This window comes from Micropterus salmoides, unplaced genomic scaffold (assembly GCF_014851395.1).
Source record: "Micropterus salmoides isolate LMB-PRFRI ecotype aquatic unplaced genomic scaffold, ASM1485139v1 Ms_hic_scaffold_17, whole genome shotgun sequence".
In the NCBI taxonomy this organism is placed as follows: Eukaryota; Metazoa; Chordata; class Actinopteri; order Centrarchiformes; family Centrarchidae; genus Micropterus; species Micropterus salmoides.
Genome location: NW_024040817.1, coordinates 17182230 through 17193975, shown reverse-complemented (window position 1 = coordinate 17193975; position 11746 = coordinate 17182230). Strand labels below are relative to the sequence as shown.

Genomic DNA, 11746 nt, shown 5'->3' with positions numbered 1-11746 from the left:
ATGTATAAAGTTGGTATGGATTGTAGGCTAATGGTTAAGAATTCGATCAATATTTGTTCATCTTCAGGAGCTTTATTACTTACTTACTGTTCTTTATTACAGTTAACAAAGAAACAATTCAGTTCAAAACATCATTGTAAAGACCGCCGGAAACACCAGTTGAAATATATGCACTTAAGTGCATATTTTAGGTACTTATACTTTACTTTTTTATATCAAATTTTTTACAGATAAAACTCAATCTAAATTTTCACAAAATAACAATGATTAGAGAAAGGTCCAACAACTTGTACTTACCTAAATAATCAGAGTACTTTTCCCACTACTGTTCAATTCTACTACCTTTCAGAGGAAAGCAATGTACTTTTTATTCCTCTACATTTGCCTGACAGTGGTGTAGGATCTTAGTACTTCTTCCACCACTGCTGCATTTTACATACAAACATGAGTGTACGAGTTGTATATAAACAATGCAGGAAAGACAAACTTTCTGCAAATTTTCAGAAAACAGTTGATGTCTTATGAAGGTGTTTGCATGACAAAATGCAGGCCTTTTGTTTATGAATGCCTTCAGGCACTCTTGTATGGAAATCTAAAAATTACGTTTCAGATTCAGTTTAACCGTCAGTAGTGTTTGTGTGTGTGTGTGTGTGTGTGTGTGCAGAGCAAGCGTTTGTTTGCGTGCACAGTGGATGATCACTACTATACTCCCTTGTCTAATTTGTTTTACAGAGCACCTGGGCCTTTACTGAGCTCTCTATGTGTGTGTTTAAATGAAACTGCTAGATAAATACAGGTGGAGTCCTTTTCTAACAACCACATAAACACAACACACAAAGCATTGCTTTTCAACTTTACCACTTTTCCCCATGAACATGGATGGATTACTGAATATGCCTACTGGGCACAGGCCCCTTGGCCCCTGTGTTTGACAAATGACTATAAAACACACAAAACAAATACAAAGAGATAAAAAGTACCTTAAAGAGATGCAAAATCACTACAAGGACACACAAAACAACTACAGAGACATATTATGACTTCAAAGAAATGCAAAACAACTACAAAAAGACACAAAACTACCACTGAGAGAAAGAGAACAACTACAAAGAGTCACAAAATGCCCACAAAAAGATGCAAATCTACAGTAAAGACATATGTAACATCTACAGTGAGACACAAAACTACCACAAAAAGATGCAAAACCACCACAATGATCGATAAAACAACTGCAAACGAGCGGTGGGGGTGGCCGGGTCAGGGTTGTGGGGGCTTGGTTTTTTTATATGTCTGTACCCAGGGGCCCACTGTCTCAAGTCTGTCCGTGCCCATGAATCATTAACTCTACTCAGAAAACAGAGTGAAAAGTATGTTTGGATTGGCTAAATCAAAATAATGGTTATGTATAAGCTTTTCTCTTATCTGTGCCTACATGACTTCTCCCAGCTGGAATGTCTGCCATGCGGCAGTATGATAAGTTAGTGCGAAGGCTACCTTACAAGCTGCCACAAGCAGACATGGGCAAGACTGGACAGTCAGGGGCCAAGAGCCACTGAATATCTTCCTCTGCGTGTGTGTGTGTGTGTGTGTGTGTCCCACTCTGTGAGAGAGGTGAAAGATGTATCCTACATACCAAGAGTTTTTTCGTAGGGAGAAGCAGCTTGTCTGGACTTGGCCAGGATTAGGTGTCTGAGTCTACCTGTTTGAGTACAGCAGCTCACAGCTGAGACAGAGAGGTGTGTGGGGACGTGTTGTCTTCCAGATAGTCACTAGTGAAGAAAACAGGAGGTTGGGATGGAGGAAGGTGAGACGAGCTAAAATTGTGCTAACAGGGCAGATTCACAGGTTAATAATTGTGCCATAAACTGTGAACAGGTAAATATCCACATCACTAAACAGATGACAAAAAAGAGTAAAAGGTGAATAATGTCTATGGAAGCATTTGCATTCATTCTCCAATCATTTATTCAAGATTCTTCCTTACTTTGTCATCTGTGTGTGTGTGTTTAAATTTATTGACACAATCAAGTTCATTTCAGAGCAGCTGTTCCCAACCTGAAACACCCCAAAGGGTCCCCTGGATATCTGAGAGGTCACTGGATGTTTAGAGAAATATAAAAAATATATATATTTCTGTTACACAAAGATGTCCCACAAAACATTATGCATTGAGCAGAGTATCATACATCTGACATGAGTACATTTTACATGTACTTTAGGCACTTCCTTATAGATTATACATAGTATTCTCATGACTGCTATCCTTTTATTGTCTAATAAATCAGAAATTCACTTGTGCTGGACCTGACATTCAATCCAATGCTGTTGACTCTATTCACTAACAGCGAGTTAGTCCAAATATCAGAGAGCTGCTGCTAGTGAGGTTAGCGAGTGCTGTCACCACCTTCACAATCAGCCTCTGTCTGACCGGCTTATGTCGGGCCGACAACAGACCTCACCTCTCCTTCAGTTGCACTCTGTGTAACTGTGTGTGTGTGTGTGTGTGTGGAGGTAAGAAATTAACTTTTTTTCCCCCTGAAGGCATGGTTTGCCCTCTTGATGTGATTTCCCAGGGCAGCTCAGGGTCAGTTTTAATCAAACAATGAATGCATTTGCATTGCATAACAGCAGAAAGAAAGCAGTCAGTTTGTACAAAAAAGTTTGTTTCTTCCTCACAGATAGATTGGTGTGCAATGTTGGTGGTTTCTTTGTTGATTTTTATACATATGTCAATCAAGTCACGTGGTACAAGGCGTCTAAAGGAAACAGTGAAAGTTACTGGCATGTGGATGTGTTGTGACAGTGTCATGGCTTGTGTACAGCCCGACTGGTCTGGCAACATTGTGGCAGCAGCGGCAGCAGTAGACTGTGGCAAAACCTGTTGGTTTGAAAAAAAGAAAAAGGAAAGCGTCAAGGGGGGTGGGGGGTGGGTGCAGGGAGAGGAAGTGGCCAATGTGGAAGATGAAATCCAACTTCCTCTTCCCTCAACAGCCTCCAGAGAGACACTGAGGTCACACTCACCCCTGACAGCCACCATTTCTCCCTCTCTGTGTGAAGTTTTGTTGCCGGACAAGTTTCAGGTGCCGAACAAAGTGGTCTCCACACTAAAATGCAACTTAAAGAATCTATTTGACCTTGGCTCACCCTCTTCAAGACTAGCTGACCTTAGATATGTAGTCATGCTGTTAAAGACATAAACCAGAAACTGCTGTTTGACAGCTAAAAGATAATTTACAGCAAAAGGATCCCTTAGTAACAACTTGGCTGAGCCGAAAGTGAACCTGAAAGCCCTCGTGGTGGGAGGAACGGGGAAAATATCTCAGGCTGTCTGCGGCAAACCCCTGCTTATTCATACGCACAATGGACAGCCAGGTAATATTCTCCTCCACTATTGAATAGCTGACACCTGGAAGATTTGCTTTCACACAGGCCCTAAGGCTGGACAACCTCACCCCAAACCCAAGCTAGCAAGTCCCTGCACAACAACCTCCAGGGTGGGGGAACTTGAGCAATGTGCGGCTTTTGTCAGCCCACCTTCCCACCACCAACCCCCCCCCAACCTCAATTCTTTTACTTTTTGCCCCCCTTCTGAAAGCATAATCACACCCTTCTCTCTTGAGAGATATTTCCCTCTTTCACAAAAGACTGAAAGGTGAAAGGATTGTCTCTCTTTTCTTATGATAAGGAGGGAAAAAAGCAGGAAGGTGCACGGGGACACAATGGCTGGCTGGAGACTTTTCTCACAATGATAAAATTTCTCTGGAGAAAGTCATGACACCTTTACTGTCGGGAAGATCTCCAACAGGAACGAGTTGTGAATGTTAGTGAATTAAAATACACACACACACACACGCACAATGATTTCTGTACCTCTGTTTAACATGACTGACAAAGACATAAACTAATGTAACTTGCAACTTGATGTATAAAACTATGATTTGAATATTTTCTTTAGAGACTGGTTGATGTTTTGGTGCAGCATGTGAGTCTGGGTTTCCATCATGTGATAACTGGAGTTGCGCTTAATTTACATATTAGCTGAATTTAGTCAAATACTGAGCGGAGGTGAACAGCTCCACTGTTCCCACCAAACAGCAAAACCACAGTCACAGATAGAAAAGATAAATATCTAATTCAGTCCTACGAGCCACATTATGGTGCGTAGGCCTACAGGTCATGCTGCAGCAGTGTTTGCATAGCTGTGATTAAATATAGATGTTAATAAAAACAGGACTTTCCGGATCATCAGTACATACAGTTACGTCTTTAATTTGATATTGTTGAAAAAAAGCATATATCAATATTTCAAAGTACATCAGTATTATGTTCATGTTGTTGTGGGTGTGTGGATCTCTCAATGTCTGTGAAGCCCAGCGGTGAACATGAAGTAGATGCTGATGCAACACTCACAACATGATTTTATGATGTTTGACTAATATCTCACATAAGACACACACACACACACACACACACACACACACACACACACACACACACACAGAAACCCACTCCAGCCCTCCATACCTGCCCCCTAGTGTCACTTTTAGGAAACATGTCATCGCTTTACAGCTGGTGAGTACTGCATGCACTGTATACCAAGAGCTATTTAGCTGAAAAATCAAAGATAATAAAGAATTATGTAAAGTGCAACACAAGCAGCACATAGCAAGTAATAAAGAGCAAAAACAGCCAAAATGCTTATTTTTGGTGTAATTTGGTAAACACTTTCCCAAATGTAAGAAAAGTTATAAATTGCTTCTCAAGGAAGATAAATTGACACTGAACACATAATATAGATTTGCAAAATGGAAAGACAGATAAAATAAAATCCTTAAAAAGGCCTGGTGAATTTTGATAATAGACTTCTCATCACATATACTGCCTCCTGTGTATAAATAATTGAAAGCATCTCCAGGTATTCTGCATGGCAGTGTCTATAGCTTTAAGTGTATGTGTTACACCCGTAAAAGTAAGAAATGTATGTGCTCCCTAAACTAGATGCTCTTTTTAAAAAAGCATCACCTTGATCAAATATTTAAATTCAAACAGTCCAAATGCATTTATTCAAAGCTAAACTAAACATGTGAATACATTTCAGATTCCAGGCCTGTGTCCGCAGGTGCATTTTGATTGCCATGCAATAATGCTTATCAGCAGCACTGTGAATAAAGCAGTGGATAAACAATAACTTCCAACTTGGGATCATCCTGAAACATTTAATAAAAAAACATCTTATAGTTTAAGAAAACTGTATTGACTTTCTTCTCCTACATGCATTCAATTTGATCATTCTTCTTCCACTTTGTGGAGTAAGAGTAAGAGGAGGAGGAGGACAGGGAGGAGGAAGAAGAAGACCAAGGGGAGCCATAATCTCTGATGAAATTCAGGTCACCATGGTCTATAAATGAAAGAGGCTGGGCAGAGAGTACAACCAAACTTGAGTGGGTTTGCAATAGCATTCGTAGTCCAGACTTTCCAAAATGAGAATTAGAAATATACTCTCTCAGTATTGTAGTACTGCATATCAATACAGTACTCAGTGATCTTTGTAGTACAATACTGAAAGTGGACTAGTCCTGTAAACAGAAAGTGTGTTTTACTGTATGCATGAGATTGGGAACTGTATTCCTACCTACACAATATTTATAGTATTTACTGCCTGGAGATGGAAGGTCTATGACCACGATCCACATACATGTATACCTTCTGCAGACATGGGAATATGCATGTGCAGATCTAGCAGTACACGCTTGTCTGATACTTCTTCTGCTGCTTGGCCAGGGAGGACATTTCCTGCGATGTTGAGGTGCTGTGGCTAGGCTGAAAAAGAAGACAGCTGCAGCCAGATTTCTTTTTGATTTAAATTTAATTTCGAGAAGACATAACGTTGTTTTGAATGCCGTGTTTGCTTTTGCAAGCATTTTGTGGAGTTTTGTGTATGAGTTTTTGTATTTATGGTTTTAAGAAAATGAGAAAAATGCTTTCAGAAAAACGTGTGTAAGCAACTGAGAAAAACTGCAATCTAGATTTACCAGTATTTGTGGATGTGTACTAACCAAACTCTGCCACTTGGGGGCAACATTGCTAACGTCATGTATTTGCAGCATGCCGTCAGCTATCAACCATTCATCAGTGCATTCACGGATTACCCTCATAATCGTAAATATGGGTTTATTCCTTTTACACAGTTTTTGGTTTATCCCTACATACGTTACCTTGCTCCCTAGATTTGATAAAAGCAGTTTGTCTGACAATGAAAACTTAGATTGCATTACCTGTTCCGCCAATGAGGACAACAATTATGTTGATAGGTTATTTGTGTTATCTGGTCATTCACTACATTCACAGTTTGGTATACTGCTCCAAACACATGTTATTTTATTCACCTTGTAAGATGGTTAAAAAAAATGAAAGTCCAGTTACACGTTTTGTAACCCATGAAACTGTCCAATTACTTTAAACCCCGAATCTTGCGAGTGTCTTTGAATGCAGCAATAGTCTTCAGCTGTCTGTGAACTGAGCAGCTGTCACTCTTGAGTGTGATTTCCCAGCAAACGACGCGTACTCTTATTTTGTGAGGTAAGCATGGTTGCCTTTTTAAAGTTTTTTTTTAAGTTGTAACATATCGCCGGTACTTTTCCTGATTAACGTTACTCATGGGCTGAAGGAAATATTCATCATACGGTTAGCCGGCTAGCTAACGAGATAGCGTAAGGCTAGCATGTAGGCTAACCCACGTTACAGCTGATAGGCACCTGCCGCTTGACTCCAGCTAAAACCTGGATTATTGTACGAGGAAAGAAACTAATGTGGCCTCGACGACAATGAGACAGATGTGCTGTGGTAACTTCAGCACAACAGGAGGACTTGCCTGAACAGTAAACTAAGAGGTGGAGAGGAAATAAAATCTCAGACAAAAACAGTAGCTAGCTAGCTAATGTTAACTGTTGACTTGCTAATTCGTCTGTATGTTTTCATTGTCCCTACATCTGAATAACGTTACTTATATAAGTGAAATGACTTATCAACATGTTATTCCTCAATCTCCTAACAACTGACAAAACACGTTTTCAAATCAGCTAGTTAACATATGGTGTTGACACAAGTTAACAAACTGAGTGCTTAGCAGGCTAGCAGAATTTTTTCGTAAGCTAACCAACGCTACACTGACTACATTGCTGCATTGACTAACAGCATACTATTTATAGAAGTTGCTAGTAAAGCAAGGCTGGACTACCAACAGGCAAAGTGGTTAACTTTCCCAAGTGCCTAGACCTTCATGGGCCTTGAACTCCTCGGGGTCACCCTCTCAATCAGTGTGGTAATTTGGGAAAATGCCCCACTATAGCTTATAAACTGTAAAGAGCCTTAAGGCTGGATGCTGTATTATTACATAAGGTGTATAAAATTCTAAGGGCTCATGGCTCAATTGTCCCCCTTGGGGCACTTTAATGGGTCAATGTGGCCACACTAGTAGTAAGCTTGCATTCTTAGCGGACCTCGGAAGGAAGGATCTTATTGGAAGTGCCCTCCATGGAGTACGTGCTGGACAGGTGAAACTAGTTCATCAGACCACACAGTAAAAATCCATAATTTAAATTCTGGGCAAGAGAGAACTTGTTTCCCCACCCTGATTCCACTCTTTCACAAATGCCAATTGTAAATAAATCTGTAGAACAACCTGCCAAGCCTGGTCCTGTTTCAAGAGACTGGTTTGTTATCTTTGCTGATTAAAACCTGGAACTGTGGCATGTTTTTTTTTTTTTTTTGCAATGGTCCATATGCTGAATTTAAAGTGGCTGTAGGTTTTACTCAGCAGAGTTATTTGTTCAACACCTTGCCCACTGGAATCGGCCTCTGTAGAGTCACTAAGAAAAGCATTTTGTATGTTGTTTAGTTTCCGTCGTCATGAATTTCTTCCAGGAAATACATTTCTCTTACCCTTGTGTAACTCAAGGTTTTATGGCCATGTGGCTCCTGAATTTCAGTTCAGGTTAAAGTGGAGGTTTATCTTGTTTACTTTGCCTGGCTCTGGCTGGCTGACTGGCTGTTGTTTATTCTTTGCTTGCTTTTACAGTGTACAGTGTTTATATCCAGGAAACCTTTAGCTGCCTTTACGAAAGGCTTTGTACTGGCCTTGCAAAAGACTGATGGAAAATAATGAGATCGTTGCCTGTCTCATAGACCTAAATGTGTGATGATCTCATGTGTGTCACTCATGCTTTACCTTTGGTATGACATTAAACACGGTATCATGCAACCCTTCTGTGTCCACTAAAATAACTACTAAGGGACTTTTACTAACTGGCTTGTTTATGGTAGATGTATATCAACAAAGACAAAGTTAACTATGTCCATAGTACTGGTGTTTATCAGTAATCATTCAATCCTTTGTCCTTGCTACCTCCTCTTTAGGCTTTGCCAAAATGGCACGTGGGCATCAGAAGATTCAGTCTCAGCAGAAAAATGCCAAGAAGCAGGCTGAGGCAAAGAAGGCCAAGGGCCATGATCAAAAGACTGCAGCAAAGGCAGCGCTAGTGTTCACCTGCCTTGTGTGCAAGGTGAGTATGAAGTCCCAGCTCTGACGAGCCAAAACCTGACTCGGGATGGGAAATGGCTTTTGATTTGTATAAAATCCGTTGACCAACCAAATACAAGGCTTGTGCTTTTTCCCTGAATTATAACATAATGTTTGCTGGATATATTGTCCCTTCCTGCAGTCACAGATGCCTGACCCAAAAACCTTCAAGCAGCACTTCCAGAGCAAGCACCCGAAATCCCCTCTGCCCCCTGAGTTAGAGGGAGTGGAGGCATAAACTGCCACCCTGGATACCAAACCCAGTTCTTCAAGGCCCTGCACTAATTCTGCACTCACCTCAGTCTGACAGCAAAGGACCATTTTATGTAACCAACATGAAGCAGTTAAGTTAATTTAGGCTTGAACAGACCAGGTTGCCTTTTGACGCCATGCTTCCTCCCATCCAGTCCTGTTTTCGCTTGTGTTTAAATACAGGTGGGGCTAAACCCTGTTACCAAGTGGTGAATGAAGATTTCTCCCTTCATTCAACAGACTACTCACTGCCCTGAGGTGTTGTGCACACAGGAATATTTCATGCTGCTTGCTCTTATATCTTTCTATCTGAAGCTTTGGTGGCTTGATTGTCCGATTAACCCTTTACAGCCAGACTACCACATGGGGTAAACACATACAGTGTCCTTAAACAAAGTGTGGATTTGGCTTGGGTGGTAGAATTCTGATTTTAAGTTTGCTTTAATCAAGGCAATGGCAAATGTGACCTCATCTATTTTATTAATCATTTGAGTACTGAATCAAAAGTAGGCAGACTTTTTTTCCCTCTTTCATATCAGTTGGTAAATATGGAATTCCTTCACAGCACTGTCTGCCCTCTTCTACTGAGATCTGTCTTCTACTTAATCGTAATTTCATGTTGGGTCACAAAACGTGAAGTTTTGCTAGCCATTTCCAAGCTGCGACACCACTTGTCAGTTAACAAGAAAATTTTACGGCGGTTTAAAGGCAACATTTGTACACTTGGAAAATGAATGTATGCTCCAATGATGTATTATAGCATTTTATTAAATTTTACTTTGTTGTAGATCTGCTTTTTCTTTCCTTGCAAATGTTTCTTTTCATAAACCACCAAATTTTCTGTGATAGTGTTTTGTAGGATGCATAATGAAACAGACAAATTGTACATACAGAGACTGTGTCTTTCAGTAGGTAATATTATTTGAAAGAATCCTTACTAACTGGCCTGATGGGAGTTTACTCAGGCCTGTCAGTTACATATACTCTGTGTTGGCTTTCTTGCCTGGTGGACTAAAATTCCCTGTCGAGATTGAAAGGTTGTCTTCACCTGTTTACTTTTACTGACGGTTCAATATTTGATTTCCAAATTGACTGCATTTCTCTACAGTTCTACTCACGCACAGTGTCAATGTTTCTTTTTCACATTATGTAAATGTGAATTCTTCAAAGGACTTCAGCTGTCACTTATAAATGTGCAGCAATTAATTAATGGATGATGAATATTTGTACACATTATTGCATTATGCCGCTCGGGAGCCTTATTATGAAAGGGAGACAGGAAGACTCTGAGTAATTGACTCAGAGACTCTCTGAGAATTGGTAATAATAATAAATTATTCTTCACCAGGATGACATATTGATCAACTATACACAGTTTATATTATAACATTTGCTGCACTTGGACATTTTAACATCTGGTGTCAGCTGGTCTTTTTTTTTTTTTTTTTTTTTTTTTTAGGGGGTTTTCTCAGGGTTAAATAACTAAACTGAAGTTCATATTAGGTTATAGTTAACATTCCTGAACAGGAAAATAACTACATTTAAAACGTCATCAAAAGAAAAAACTTATACATAAGAGATAAAACCAAAATCAAAGCATCTTGCAGATAACTTATTTCATGGTGTGTATGAAAAACATGCAAAAGATGTAATAAATTGAAAGGGAAAAGGTTTACACGTGGAAAATAGGATGCAAATGACAAGAATACCAGTGCCAAATCTGAAATGGATATTTTAAATTGTGATAAAATATAAATGTCAGTAGTGTGATGTAGAGCCTGATACCAGCTGTCATAAAAGTCTTGCACCAGCCTGACTGCTGACAACAGGAAATGACTCAAACTGTGAGTGTGTCTAATTAACAAAAACTATGAATCCTGTCTGAACCCATAAGTCACTCGACCAGCTGATCATTCATTTCCTCCAGCTGTGACAGGTGCATTTGTTCAGCTCAGACTCAGTGGTTGAAAAGATGTGTTGCCATACAGACAAAAGGGAAAAAAACAAAGCTTTGCATTTCCCGGTGTTACAAGCTTTCCTTGCATTCATAAAAAAGGTCACAAAATGAATATTTGTCATAACCAAGCCTTTTTCCTCTTTATAATGAGTATTGAGTAGAACCAAAAATAAAGCCAGTGCCACGCTGCCTGTTTTTTCAGTGGTTTGCGTGGCTCGACTAGATGAGTCATAGCCAACATTGTTCCTTTGTCTCCTCACACATAGTCCACCTCCTTCCTTCCCTTCTGTAAACTTGTGAATGAAAAAACACAAGACATGTTCATTCATACAAGTAGACACACACAAACATCTGCAAGATCTCATTTGTGAGAGATGTGTAATGGCCTTATTTTTTAAATTTATTTTATTATTATATTAAAGAGAAGGGCTCAGAGAAATGATGAGCACTTGCACAAAATTAATTGATGGTCTTAATTAGGTGAAGGAGTTAATTAGATTCCCACTGGCTATAGATCATCTATTTCCAGACACATATATCAGTTTGAAGAGACAAAAACTATGGCAAGCCAGAGAGTGCTCTCACTGTACCTGTGAAACATTGGTTTTTGGCTTTATGTACCAGTGTCTTAAAACATCTAAGGCTAATTAAGCCAAAATTATGAACAATTTTTTATAGGCATTTTTTTTTCTTCAGGAAAACAGCTCAGGGTTCTGAACCACATTGGTCAGTGGCCTCCATAGCAACAGTACTGCTATATTATTATCATGTCTGTCTGAGCCCAAAACTAGCTTGTGTTTCAAGGTCAGTAAAGAAATCTGCTGCAATTTACTGGCCTGCTTCAGAACAACTTAAAACCCCACCCAATGTCTATGGACCGAGGCACATCCTGTTGAAAACCTGATTATTGAGTACATTCTCTGCAGCACGATTGCTTGAATAGCTAATCATACGTTTAG

The 11746-nt window shown here is 39.7% G+C and overlaps 1 protein-coding gene across 2 annotated transcripts; it reads left to right on the top strand.

Annotated features, from left to right (window-relative positions):
- The first annotated feature begins 6424 nt into the window (after positions 1 to 6424).
- znf706 (zinc finger protein 706) lies at positions 6425 to 9617 on the top strand. 2 transcript variants are annotated; one of them, XM_038724610.1, is made up of 3 exons: positions 6425 to 6579; positions 8416 to 8561; positions 8721 to 9617. In XM_038724610.1, exons 2-3 carry the CDS (start codon positions 8427 to 8429, stop codon positions 8814 to 8816), a joined length of 231 nt encoding a protein of 76 aa, XP_038580538.1. In that variant the 5' UTR covers positions 6425 to 6579; positions 8416 to 8426; the 3' UTR covers positions 8817 to 9617. The 2 variants fall into 2 exon arrangements, with proteins under 2 accessions (XP_038580538.1, XP_038580539.1); XM_038724611.1 differs by lacking the exon at positions 6425 to 6579 and adding an exon at positions 6770 to 6890.
- The last annotated feature ends 2129 nt before the right edge of the window (positions 9618 to 11746 follow it).

Coding starts and splice junctions, on each gene's coding strand:
- znf706 (XM_038724610.1), top strand. CDS start 8,427: ATGGCACGTGGGCATCAGAAGATTCAGTCTCAGCAGAAAAATGCCAAG. Junction 8,562..8,720: donor TCACCTGCCTTGTGTGCAAG/GTGAGTATGAAG, acceptor CCCTTCCTGCAG/TCACAGATGCCTGACCCAAA.